The 13,352-nt window shown below is 57.4% G+C and overlaps 2 protein-coding genes across 2 annotated transcripts in view; one reads left to right on the top strand and one right to left on the bottom strand.

Annotated features, from left to right (window-relative positions):
* Nucleotides 1-7,346, top strand: part of GGACT (gamma-glutamylamine cyclotransferase) — a 54,089-nt gene extending 46,743 nt beyond the window's left edge. Inside the window, exon 5 of the mRNA XM_039254285.1 lies at nt 6,390-7,346. Coding sequence (XP_039110216.1) covers nt 6,403-6,873 — 471 coding nt within the window. The 5' untranslated portion in view covers nt 6,390-6,402 and the 3' untranslated portion in view covers nt 6,874-7,346. The remainder of the gene's footprint in view (nt 1-6,389) is intronic.
* Nucleotides 7,347-8,569: 1,223 nt separating this feature from the next.
* Nucleotides 8,570-13,352, bottom strand: part of PCCA (propionyl-CoA carboxylase subunit alpha) — a 410,939-nt gene continuing 406,156 nt past the window's right edge. The window contains exons 23-24 of the mRNA XM_039254278.1: nt 11,469-11,546; nt 8,570-8,915 (exon numbers count right to left, since the gene is read on the bottom strand). Coding sequence (XP_039110209.1) covers nt 8,847-8,915; nt 11,469-11,546 — 147 coding nt within the window. The 3' untranslated portion in view covers nt 8,570-8,846. The remainder of the gene's footprint in view (nt 8,916-11,468; nt 11,547-13,352) is intronic.

The following is a 13,352-nucleotide window of genomic DNA, read 5'->3' as shown; positions in this document are numbered from 1 at the left end:
TCCAGTTTTTTAAGATGGGTGGTGGTGGTGGATGCACAACAGTGTGAATGTACCTAACAGTAATGAACTGTACACTTAAAAATGATTAGGATCGGGGCGCCTGGGTGGCTCAGTTGGTTTAGTGTCCGACTTCGGCTCAGATCATGATCTCACGGTTTGTGAGTTTGAGCCCCACCTCGGGCTCTGTGCTGACAGCTCAGAGCTTGGAGCCTGTTTCAGATTCTGTGCCTCCCTCTCTCTCTGACCCTCCCCTGATCACACTGTCTCTATCTCTCTCTCAAAAAAAGAAAAAAAAAAAAAAATGATTAGGATGGTAAATGTTTTGTCTATTTTACCACAATTTTTAAAAATTTGAAAATAGAACTACAGAGGAGGAACTGATTTAGCAAATAAAATTCAGTCAAAATAAGTGGGGGAGAAAAATAGTGAGGCGTGTCCTTAGTAAACCATCACCGTCACTGCAGAGCCTGAGTTCTGGGCTGTGTGACAGGGTCACGGTCACTTCCCGTTGGGGTCTGGAATTGCAGAGCCCTGGAGGCATTCAGACCCCAGCAGACCTAGGTCCAGCTCCGGGTGCTGCACCTCCAGGCTCTGTGCCGGCGGCCTGATCTCAGCCACTTTAATTTGCTCATCCATCAAATAAAGTACCACCGCCCATCCCCCCCATCTTTAACGGGGTGCCACGGATTCAGTAAGCTGAGATGGCAGGCGGCCCAGGGCCGGTCATCGATGGGAAGTAATCGGCCCCTGCAGAAGTGCCATCCTCTGCAGCTCCCTGACCAGTGTGTGCCCTCCCTCCCCTCTCCCCAGGCCAGCCTGTACACTCCCCACTGAGGTACTCCTTTCCTTCCTTCAGTGGAACCCCCTGAGTAACGCCAAGCATGGCACCTTCTTTGTGGAGAGCCTGCGCTGGCATCTTACGGCTCTTATTCCAAAGCCCAGGCTTTCCCTGGACAGACAACATCACCTATTTTAAAGAAAGGCCAGGCAACCCAGCATGAACGTCCCTGGGGCCACCCGTCTGTCCCTTCTAAGGCAGGTCCCCTCACCACACCCTGGGCACTCTTTCCTATTATCCCTGCTCCATGTTTTTTTGGTTTTTGGTTTTTTTTTTTTTTTTTGATGCTGCCCATTTATCAGTCTGTTTCCCTTGACCTTCACAGCAAGGCGAGGAGAATAGGTCTCCTTCCTCACGTTGGGAGGGAAAATAACACGCCCTCTACCCTTCTAGGTTCTAGGCCGAGACACTCCTTATAAGAAAAGCTTAACAGGACGGAAACACCCAAGTTTATAATACATGCACCTCCTGCATCCAGGGGGGACCCAGGAGGACTGAGTACCTCCGCACATGGCCCACCCCCTCCCCTTAAATACTGTCTCCCACTAAAGTTAAAAGAGGATGTTGGGGCCAGGAAGCCGGTTGTGGGAGGGCGTCAGGCAAAGCACAGCGAACAGGGGCAGGGTGGTGCAGCTCTCGGGCTTTGCCTTTGGCATCGAGAGAGTTTCTAGAGCTGCAGCGTCATCTGCTGCTTGCTGGTGGAGCCGGGAAGCTAACCTATGGAGACGGCCCTCAGGCGCACAGGACTCTTATAAAAAGTGCACTTCTAGCAGAGCTGCTCCTGTGTGTCTTAAAAATAATCAGCCTAAAATAATCCTCATGCCAAAGAGGCGTACCTGGGGGCGACCGGCCCTGCGCCCCATAGCGTGCACCCCCGGGCTCTACACGAGGCCTCTGGGTGCACAGCCTGCAGTTCCCTGCGGGCCGTGCGGGCCTTGCCTTCTGTGGTTGCTTCCCAGCCTCCCTTTCTGCTCTCGCCCCCGCAGACAGGATCGGCCCCTCTATAAGCAGACCTCTCTCTGCCCGCCCCTCGCCCCAGCCGTCACCAGCCCCCTCTGCCCACAGCTGCCACCTTACTGGCTTTCTCGTGGCGACCTTAAACACACCCAGCTCGGTGGTGCCATAAACTCTTCTCAGTGGCCCTCTGAGCAGGTGGTTTCCAAGCCCCCGCTTCCGCCGCAGCTCCCACGGAGCCTCTGGAAAGACGAAGGGGCTGAGGGCCCCGTGGAAGGGGCTGGATGGCTGGTGCGGTGAGGGCTCCCCAGGCGGGAGACGCAGGACGAACAGGCTCTTCTGTGCCTGCTTTCTCCCCAGAAATCACTCCAGTGACCCAGAAAGACAGGAGATGGTAGACAGAAAAGGACTCCGCAGCCTGGAGAAACCGGAAGCCCAAGACTCTGTGTGCCGAGAAGCCAGCAAGCCGCCAGCCACCCGGTAGAGCAGAGCAGCGGAGAAACGCGGGACCTGCGGGCGCGTAAAGCCCGGGGCAGGTGGACGACTGTCCAGAGAGGCTGGCTTTGGAGACGCAGGCCCAGCTGAGGGTGGGGCGAGGTGGCACCCTGAAAATGGGGACCGGGGAAACCTGCATGCCTGTAGATATCTGGCGCCCCCCAGACCTGTACCCAGACCCCCCACATGAGGCCCACTGACCAGCAGGCTCCCTCCCTAGCACACACACAGCTTTAATTTCCTACACGGTGCCTCAGTTCTCAGTGTGAAAGGCCGGCAGCCAAGGATCACTGGCATTTGAAGAAAACATCTAAGAAAACCACACCAAAACAGAGGCAAAGCAGGCAAAGATGAAAACAACAAACCAAATGCATGATAATTAATACCTTCCCAAAGATGAGAGATGGTTTTGTGCTGGGAAAGAAGTATGATGGCAAAAATAGACACAAATTCGTATAAGACTCGGAAATTGACTGTAAAGAAAAATACCTGGGGGTGGCTCAGTCAGTTAAGTGTCGAACTTCGGCTCAGGTCATCATCTTGCAGTCCATGAGTTCAAGCCCCGCGTCGGGCTCTGTGCTGACAGCTGGCTCAGAGCCTGGAGCCAGCTTCGGATTCTGTGACTCCTTCTCTCTCTGCCCCTCACCCGCTTGCGCTCTGTCTCAAAAATAAAAACATTTTTTAAAAATTAAAAAAACCTGGAAGAGAGAAAACTGGGAAATTAATCCAGGACATGCAATACCCGAGTATTAGAACACCAAAAAGAGAACAATAAGGTAGGAATGAGAAGAAAATGCCCCACAATCCAAGATGGTCAGTTTTCAGATGGGAATTCCTGGCACAACAAGTGAAAGAAACCCATTACCTTAGGATCCAAGGAGAAAAGGAAGACCAGGAGGGTCTCCAGAGAGGAAAGCGCAAGTCCTGAACAGAGGATGAGGGGGTCCAATGGCACTGGGCTTCTCAGCAAGAACTGGCGGAATCAGAAAACAAAGAAATGACTTCAAAGTTCTTTAGAACCTAATTCTAGAAATTATTTCTAGAATTCTCTACCAAGCCACATGGTTGAGGGTAGGACAGAATAAGCTTCAGCTTCAGCACAACGAGGGAGTCGATGAAGAAGGGGCCACGGACCCAGGGGCCAGGCTCCTGCACTGGGAAGCCCTCGGCAGCGGGGCGGCTCGTCCCAGGTGGAGTAGCAAACTGGGCAGCACAGGCTCCAGGAGTGATGGCTCCCAGGGAAAAGGAGTAAAACCCAGCGGGTGGTGGTAAAAAAAAAAAAAAAGCCCAAAATGGCTACACTTAGGCCAAGGCGTCAGACCAGGACTTTACACCTAACCTCAGGGTCCTTTCGAACGGAGAAGTGTAGTCTGAAGTGGTCATTCAGGAGTTTTCTGACCAGCGCCCATGAGGGAATGCGGCACCTGGGCCCTCTCCGTTGCCCAGAGAACAGGCCGTAACTCACCTGGGAAGGCGCCGCTTCCCCTTAAGAGACGGTGAGCTTGCGTGCAGCAGTCTTGTTCTTTTGCTAATAACTTTCCTGCCCCACCGTCCTGTGAGGAGCTTCCATCTGGCACAGCTCCGCGGAGCGCGCCGCCACGTGCCAGATGGGGTGCCCGGGCCGCGCTTCGGGTAATACAGGCAATTCCATCCCCACATTTACCGACTTCAGGTTTTGTTCTTTAACAGTGGTCAGGGCTGAAAGGGCTCTTACAGCACTTTCTGAAAATGTGAGGCTGAATTAGTGTCAGAGAAACTTGAGCAAAGGGGGGAAAGGGCTGCAAGCAATTTTTAATTCCAAGGAAAACAGCAAAGTTGTCCAAGAAAGGAAGTGAATGATAGTACACGCTGTGCTTATCTGAGAACAGTGTTGACACAGTTCTGCTGCCGAACCGAGCGTGGATCTGAGCACACACTGTGCGGGGAGCCCGCTCGGGGATGGGACCAGGCTGGCGCACCCCCTCGGGGCAGCGGCGGCAGTGCCGACCACAGCCACCGGGCACGCGGGTACCACCTCACCGGGTGGCCAGGCGGCTGTTTCACCTCCTTTTACCGTCGAGGCCGAGAGGTTAAGCGGTTTGCCTGAAGTCACAACCCAGGCAGTTGGGTTCTAAAGCCTGTGCTTTAAACCGCTGCGCTCACCCCCTTCGCGGGTAGGAAGGTAAGACACCGGAGGAATCAAGCAGCCGTGCGTCAGCCGCGCGCGGGGAGCAACTCCGGGGAGTGGGGGCGGGTCGGCACTTCATGCTTCCCGAACAGCTAGTTCACGGTCACGGTCTGCACACGTGCTACTTTAAAACCACACTTAACGAGAGGAGACGCTGGGGCGCCGGTCCTGGAGGGAGCGTGGCTCGGGCTCTGACTGGCTCCGCCCAGCGCGCGCTTCCCATCTCACGTTCCCACCTGCGGCGGCCGAGGGGGGTCCGAACACGCGGCCGCTCGGCGGGACGCAGGCCAGCCCGCCGTGCAGGGAGCAGGCCCCCGACAAAGGTCGGGGCGAGGCAGGGCCGGGTGGGTGCTGCTCGGGGCTGGCCCCGGGAGGCTGCTGTGAAGGGGCCTGGTGGTGGGCAGGTGCCCCTGGGGGGGGGGGCGCGCGAGGCCGGCACCCCCACGGGAGACTTGCGGTGGGGGGCTTCGAGGGAGGCTGCAGGGGGGCGGGAGGCGGCTGGACCCGGGGCTGCGCCGGGCGGAGCGGTGGACAGAACCTGCCGGGGGCCCGATACACGTGGGGGGGGCAGGGGGCTGCTCCCGAGTGTCTGGTCTCTGCAGAGACCCCCTCCAGTGCGCTCGGGCCGTGCCCGCCGCTCCCGCTGATGCCCCCTTTGTGCCCAGCTGCGCCATCCTTCCCCCTCCCCCGCCGGCCCCCCTCGGCGCCGGCGTCTGCCTCTACCTGTCCCTCCGCGCCTGGGCGCCAGCCCCTGCCTGGTTCGCCTCCAGACTGTCCTACGCGGCGTGCCTCCCTCCGCACCCCCAGCTCTGCCCTGTCCTTCCCTGTCACCAGGGCCGCCAGCACGAGAGCTCTGGGTGCACCCCTGCCCCGCTCAGGGGGAACCAGTGCTGCCCAGGGCCCGGGGAGCATGTGCGCGGCCAGCCCGGTGCTTCTCCCACAGCCGGCCCTTCCCAGCCGCGGGTCACCCAAAACCCGAGCGCGTCCCGACGGGCCACAGGCTGGCGACCCCGGGGGGTGCCGCGGCCAGGGCGGGGGGAGCGGTCGGCAGGCGTCCTGGCTGGTAGGGGCCGTGCATCCTCCCCAGGTGGGCTGCAGAGGTGAGGTGAGGCTGAGACCCCCACGCCAGAGAGGGGAGGCCCTGTGCGCCAGGTGGGCCTGGGCTGCTGCCAGCAGACGGGCACGTCCCTCCCTCCTCTGCTGTCCCTGCGCCGTGTCTTCCTCCAGAGCCCGCTGTCATCACACGGCACTGGGCCAGGAGGGCAGCGAGATGCTGGCTTTGGGGAGGCACCCGACTTGTCTCCCTTCCGTGTCTAGTTTTGTTTGAGTCACTTTTACACAAATGACTTCTAGCAATTATATAACAATCTGTGGCCCAGACCCAGGCGAGCAGGAAATATTTACCTTCACACGAGAGCCAAGGTGGCTGCGCTGAGTCACAGTGAGTCGCAGGGAAGCATCATCAGCCTCCAGGACCTTGAAAAGGGACACGGAAGGCGCGATGGCTGAGGTTCTGCTGGGGCGCACTGCCAGGCCCGGGTGGGGACCCCGTGCAGGACCCTGAATGACCTCCTGTGGAGCATGGCAGCTTCCCGTGTGTGCACATGTATTTATATTCGCTTATCAGCATTTCTGTTCTGTAAAAAATATTTGTGTAGTTTGTACAGTCATTTAAAAACGATCAGCACCGAGCCCGTCTGGGCGGCACAGCCCTGCAGGGCTCGATCCCTAGGCAGGCGTCTCCCTCGGACACGTCCGTTCCTACAGGAGCCCCTTCTCCCAGAAAGGTGACTGTGAAGGGTGGTTGGGTGTCCCCGGCACCCGGGAGCCGTGGGCCGTGCGGCTGGGCGGGGTGGCGAGCAGAGGCTGCGCCGCGGAGCCCGGGCGGGGCGCACGCCGTCTGACACGCCTGCCGGTCGCAGCTGCTCCCCCTGTCTTGCAGGCCCGCATGGCGCGCGTGTTCGTGTACGGGACGCTGAAGCGGGGCCAGCCCAACCACGGCGTCCTGCGGGACGGGGCCAACGGCCGCGCCGCCTTCCGGGGCCGGGCCCGCACGGTGGAGCCGTACCCGCTGGTGATCGCCGGCGAGCACAACATCCCGCGGCTGCTCAACCTCCCGGGGCAGGGGCGCCGCGTGGCGGGGGAGATCTACGTCGTGGACGAGCGGATGCTGAGCTTCCTCGATGAGTTTGAGGGCTGCCCCGACATGTACCAGCGCACCTCGCTGAGGGTCACGGTCCTCGAGTGGGAGGACGCGCGCGGCGCCCCCGAGGACGCGCCGGCCGCCGACGGGACCCTGCGGTGCTTCGTGTACAGCACGGCCTCCTACGCCCCGGACTGGGTCCGCCTCCCGCACCTCGACAGTTACGACTCGCGCGGGGCGCACGGCCTTCCCTACAACCCGCGGGAAAACCGGTGAGAAGGGCCAAGGCGGACAGAGCCCCGGGGACGGGCCGGGGACGCCAGCCTGGCCACTGGCCCAAGGCGGAGGCGGATAACGCCCTTTGAGGCAGCGGGTGTGCGGGGCGGGGCGGGGCGGTCGCCTCGTCAGCCACAGCGACGGCGGGGCCGCCGCCACCCGGGTCACAGCCTGCGCCCGTCTCTCCGGTAGCAAGCGCTCTGCTGCCTGCTGCTTCGAGGCGGCCAGGGGCTCGAATACAGCGATAAGGAAATTCAGGATTTTAATTCCCCTAAATGACATTTCCAGAATTCATATGTCATAGATTTTTTGCTTTGCTTTGCTATGAAGATAACATTTAAAATGCAGATTTTGTGTTGCAGCTAGATTTTAGCAACCCTGCTGTACTGACTCTAACTTGTAGCAGCAAGAAAAGTAATTTTTTAAACTGATGTTGGTTGTCTCCGTACAATAAAAGAAACTCCAGAAAAACACACTGTGTTTTGGTGTAGTTCTAGACTATAAAATGTCACTATTCACAGTTTTCAGATCAAGCTTACTAAAGAAGGGTCTACTAAAGATGCTCATGTAAAATTAAACTGGGGCTGGTGGGAAACCAAATTTAAAAGTGCTGGTACTGTTGTTGGCCTTTGTTTTTTCCTTTGCGTCTCCTTATTTGGCAGAAGGTTCTTTTCACTGGAATCCAGCAAAGTCACCAGCACCTACTTGCTGGCAAGGTGCTGAGCACCCAGAGTGCAGATGGGCGCTCACGGAAGCCCGGGGCCAGGGGGGCGGGGGCCGGGCCTGCTCCCCAGGAGCCGCACTGGGGGGTGGGCCTTTCAGAGAAGAACCAACACATTAGTAATTTGTTCCTCAGGCCTGACAGAAGCTTAGCTTCCAGATACAAACAGCACTTAAAATAATTCCAGCAAGGCACGAAGTACCAATTACTACCCACCTCCATCTGATTGTCTGTCAGCGGCGCTTCGAATCCGTGCACGACTCCGTCCCTGCCTCCTTACCAGCAAAGTAGGAAACGGATTCCAAGAATTTCAGAAGCAACCGCTACACAGCTGCTGATCCTAGGTGACCTCGTCCTCCGCTGGGAGAGCGCGCTCGCTCTTCAACTTAATGGTACGCTGTGATCGCTAACCGCATCTGGCACAGAAACATCAGCATTATTTTTAGCCCTTTTTTCTTAACGGGAAACTTGCTTCACAGAAACACAAAAATGGAGGCTGGGCATCAGCTGCCGGGCTTGTGGCAGCCGCACCGCCACTCCCAGGGTGGGAGCCCCAGCAAACCCCTCAGGATGTGGGCCGGGCAACAGGGACCCCATGAGCGGCTGTTACTAAGGTGGCGCCCCCCCCTCAGGCCCAGCGACGCCACGCTGCCCCCCCCACCCCCATTCACCCACCCCGAGAGAGCCAAGACCCTCGCAGGAGGGAGCACCAGCCCCCCGCCCCCTGTGGGTGCCGCATGGACTCTCAGAATCCCGAAAGGCCACAAATGGGACTTAGGTCCTCAACCAGGAAGAAGCAGGTGATCAGAGAGATTAGAAGGTGGCAAATGATAATTTCATGAAACCAAGGCAAAGAACTGGGGTGTATATAAAACGTTTTAAAGGATCACAATGAAACGCTAGTATTTAAAGTCTACTGGCACAGCCAGTAGCCTCTTATGTACATTGTCTTCATTCAAAAAAAGGGCAAGCTAATATTTAGACAAATGCTCAGTTTTATTGATTTAATTTTGACACTAGGAAATCTCACAGCAGAAGTACAAATCATATGTACAAGTATTTATATCAATAAAAATTTCCATTGGTGATATTTTGGCAGGATGTTGGTTGTGACTATATGTGGAATAAATATGACCATGTAAAATCTGCTGCACAGGGGTGTTCCTGCAAAATGCTTGACTAAACTGAGTGTGAAGGAAGAATAATACAAATGGCTAATTAAATTGGGTGATGACGGAAAGGCTATAAATACTCATTCCAGCTCCACGAGCAGATCTCCTTCTCCAACTGTGTCTCCAGCTTTACAACGCACTGATTTCACCTTGAATTAGAAAAAAAGGGGGGGGCGGGGTAAGAATTAGTAAGTAGACCACGAGGGGGATCTCGTCTTCTGTTGCTAAAGACGCGGAGACGGGCTGGCAGGCTCTGGAGCAGGTAGGACAGTGCTCCTGCCGGCAGAGGGGACCGCGAGCTCGGGGACGTCCTGGTGGTGGGGCTGTGACTCGCCACCTTCCCCTGGCCCGGCCTGTCCTCTGCTGTCCTGAAAGCCACTGGTGCAGAGGGTCTCTGCTGCCAGGGACCCCTGGGGTCTGCGCAGCGTCCTCAGAGCTCAGTGCGTTTACGCCGGGTGAGCTCTCGACGGCCGGTCCTCCCCGTCTCCCCTGCGGCTTCAGGTGCCAGAAATGGTGTCTGAGACCGAATGCTGTACTTGGGTTAGTGTTAAACCCCAAACCCAAGACACCTCACAACTGTACAGGAGCCAGAACAGGTGCTACTAACAGGACAGACTCCTCAGCCCGAGACCATAAACCTCCTTCTGACGGAAAATGAAACCCTCCAATGGCGTGCGGCTGCAGGGACAGTACTTTGTGGCCTAATGTGTACCAGGCGCTGAGCTCCCACAGCGGCGCCACTGCGCCCTTACGTTCTACCGATTCTCTCCGTTGTCATCAGGTCTTGCTGTCCCGAATTTGTGTTCAGATTTAAGAGGAGCGGAAGGTACTGGAGTGCAGATGAGGCGGTCTTTTGATTTCTCGGAGGTTCTTGCTTACGCGTGGAAACAAACAATGGGCTAGAGCTTCCCGGCCCTCTGAGCACCCGGCTAACAGGAAGAAGGTCCGAGAGGGCGGGTTCGGGGCTCTGGCCTGTGTCCCTGCTTCTCCCCTGGGAGTCGGAGGGCTGGAGGGGCCCCTCTCCCTGGAATTCAAGCCCTGGGGCCTCCAGGACGACATGAACATACGCAGCGGCCACTTCAAAGGCCCAGTAGGTGCTACTGGCACCGAAGCGGCTGCTCTTTCTGACCGGAAGCCTCCCGTGTTTGCCTAGGGTGGATCTTTCATGCTGCGATCACTACCTGGAGGGCCGGTTTCCATTGTGAACGTTTTCTCTGGGAGGAAAGATGGCCCTCCAGATAAGAAGTGCGGGTCCCTAGGCTGCCCAGGGCCTGCTCCTCTGGCCACTCCCGGGGCGCCCTGCTGGGCAGGCAGAAGGAAATGGGGTGGGCGGGAAGGACTCCAGCTGGTAGGGGTCAGGCCAAAGTACAAGTTCACCCAGAGCCCATCAACACCCTGAAAGCAACTCCGGGCCGCGATGGCCAGGGCTCAGCTAAGCTCCGCGTGAAACCCAGGACCCACCGTGAGGCCACGGGGCACGGCACACACTGACAGACCAGAGCCCCATGCTCCCTCGGCGGGCCGGGACCACATTCGGTTCTGTGTGGGTCCCTCAGGCTGGCAGCGCGGGCCCCTGCGTGCAGCTGACACAGACATGTCGGATCCCCCCAGATGAAGGCCAAGTCTGCATCGTGCATGGAAATTTCATGACACTAATGCAGCATACATGTTAAATTAACCCTAAGGAGCAAACGTAACAATTTGTACAAGAAGAAGAGAAATGACTTTTGGTTTACTTCTAGAAAAGTAACCAGATGTCAAGAGCAGGATTCCCAAATCATGCCATTCTCCTCGCCCAAACACGCCGCGGCCTGGGCACCGCCCACGGCAGCCTGACCAGCCGGCGCCAGGCCCACGGACCCCTGTGCCTCTGTCCCCCGAGCCAGGCTTACTGTGTGCACATGGGCCTCATCTCCTTTTGGGGTGACAGGCTGTTTCTCTCGGGGGCAAGCGACACTGTGAGCTGACACCTCTCTGTCAGGGCGCCCATGACCCAAGGCTCTGCTCTCGCTTCCCAGGTGTGGCCGTGGGGCAGGATGCCTGTGGTCCTCTCCCCTCCCTGCCCCACCCCTGCCTCGCTCCAGGACACTGACACCAAACTCTCCTCAGAAAAGGCTCATACTGTTACGAGTGGCATCATTTCAGAAGGGAGAATAATGAAGTTATTATTAAAAGGAACTTCCTCTAAGGAGAAACTACATTTAAGAAGTTTTACCCTTAACAGCTTTCAGGACAAATACAGCAGCTTTTCTCCTCCCTAAACCGTGACATCCCACATGTGTGCGTGGGGCCTTCAGCTCCTCTTGATCTAAAATTGAATTGTTCTCTTTGTGGAGAAATGATCTTGAAGAGTTACATTAATTTCTGCAATCTCTAAAAACAATTTCCTGCTGTGTCACCTAAGTCTCGGATAACTAACTGCCTCCACGACAGATGTAAACATTAAAAATTAAAGACTCCTTAATTTGAAAGACATTCAGGTGAAGAACAATTGTTCCTGGGCTACCTGCACGTCGTACACTCTCTCCACGAGGCAAGGACCTGGATGCAACGTGAAAAGAGCTCCCAACCTTACGGTCCTGGTGTGCTGGCAGGGGTCGCCTCCACGGTCCCTTCCGGGCCTACCCATCCGAGATCCAAGGGTGGCAATTCTGCTTCCTGTCACAGAGCTGGCGAGGGCTGCTGGGAACCTGGGGACATACCTTGCCAGTTTTCCCAGCTGTCATACTGTTCTGCATCTTCATGGCTTCAATCACACAAATTTCCTGGCCTTCTCCTACCTGGAAGAATGAACAAAAAAGGACACACGTTTAAAAATCTTTCTCATTTTGCAACAACGCTCAAGAGTGAAGCCATCGAGAGATGCTTTGTCAAATGCTCTGAAATGTTATCCAGACAGCAGCAACGACCGCTAATGCTTCATGTTCCAAGTTCGTCTTTGGGGGCCAGCAGAGAAGGACCACTCTCTCTATCATCATCATCATCAAGTCCTCTTTAGAAAAAAGCCCCTGATGCTGGAAGATTAGGGGACTGGTTGCGGGGTCTCCCCTGGGAACCGGTCTCTGAATCTGCCTTTGCTACAGATGTGGCAAAACGGGGTGTCTTCCACTTAATGTGAAACGTCCAGATTGGGCAAATCTCTGCATACAGAAAGATCTGGGGTTTCTGGGGACTGGGAGGCAGAGGGGAGTGACTGCTGGCAGACACAGCATTTCTTTTGGGGGGTGAGGAAAATGCTGTGACGGCTGCACTGCTGACTCCGCGAAGCCACGAGAACCACCAAGTGCCCGCTGTAAGCGGCCCAACTGCCCTGGCTGTTAATTTTATCTCAGCAAAGCTGTCACCAAAAAATGGAGTGCTCCTGTCTATTGCCTTGGGGGGCCAGGAACAGCAGCCAGCCGTGGGGACCACGGTCTCAACTTTGCAGGACACGCCAAGTAACAACCAGGTGGCCCCTGGGAAGTGCCTTCCAACACGCGCAGCGATTTCTAAAGCTCTGCCCGGTCCTCGCAAGGAACCCGGAAGCTCCCACAGGCTCTGGCTCAGGCTGCCCCGGCCCTTCACGGCGGGGCCAGTCCTGGGGAGCTGGGCACCAAGTCCCTGGGCTGAACCTGGGGCTTCCACCCACGAGGCAGCTGTGACCAAAAGCTGCTCTGTTTATTCTCTTCGCTGCCCTTGACGGGGAAGCATCAGGGAGCGGCCGGGATTTTTCTCCTCTGAGAAAGGGCCTCCCAGTCTTTGAAATGGTAAAGCTGTTTCCCAGGGCACCTGGCTGGCTATCCCAGGGTGCTGGTGGGCATCCTGGGGTGGGGCTCCCGGACACTCACACCACCGCGGCGGCGGCAGCGCCGGCCCAGTGTGGCGGGAGCACCTGGAGAACGTTCTTTCCTGAAATCCCCAGATGATCTCCGAGCTCCCCCCCGGCCCCCTGCGCGGCACAAGCTGTCTCGCTGGCAGGCGGGGCCGCCTGCGCCCCGTGCATTCCTTTCCTCCACTGATCAGGCGGTGGGCTGCCTTCTCCTGGCACAGAAACCTAGGAGGAGACGGGCTGCCAAAGCCGCGGGGCTGGCACGGAGGAGAGGCGCGGAGCCGGGGAGCGGGGCTGCGAGGCCCTGTGCTTGCTGCCCGTTTTGCTTCACTCTCCCCTGGCATCTGCATTCCGCAGAGAGCGACGGGTGCGCACGTGAGGGCCGCCTGTCACAAAGCAGAGGGGCGTCGGCACACCTGTCCCCTCCAGTCGTGTTTAGGGGCTTTTCTTTTCAGAGGCAGGCAGGGGCCCAGCGAGATGAGAGAGGGCAACTGCCCCCAGGGGCCCTGCATGCAAACCCCGTGGACTCACACTGCGCTCTCCTAGGGACCAAGGGGCCAGAGCTGCCCTCTCCACGCAGCGTCCTGGCCCCAGGACTGGGCATCCTGGCAAAAGGCCCGGGGGAGTTTCTGGAAATGGATCTGACACCCAACACAAAAGAATGTGAATTATATCCAAAAATGAGTAACCGGCTCTCTTGCCGCCCGCGCCCCCACCGCCGCGTGCTGCTAGCGCTCTCCGTCACAGCTGGCCTAGTGCCCGTGGGGGGCCTGTGTGA

The sequence above is a fragment of the Hyaena hyaena genome, unplaced genomic scaffold (genome assembly GCF_003009895.1).
Source record: "Hyaena hyaena isolate Hyena2069 unplaced genomic scaffold, ASM300989v1 scaffold_478, whole genome shotgun sequence".
Classification (NCBI taxonomy): Eukaryota; Metazoa; Chordata; class Mammalia; order Carnivora; family Hyaenidae; genus Hyaena; species Hyaena hyaena.
The sequence above is the reverse complement of the archived record's forward strand: the minus strand, read 5'-3'. Positions and strand labels throughout refer to the sequence as shown.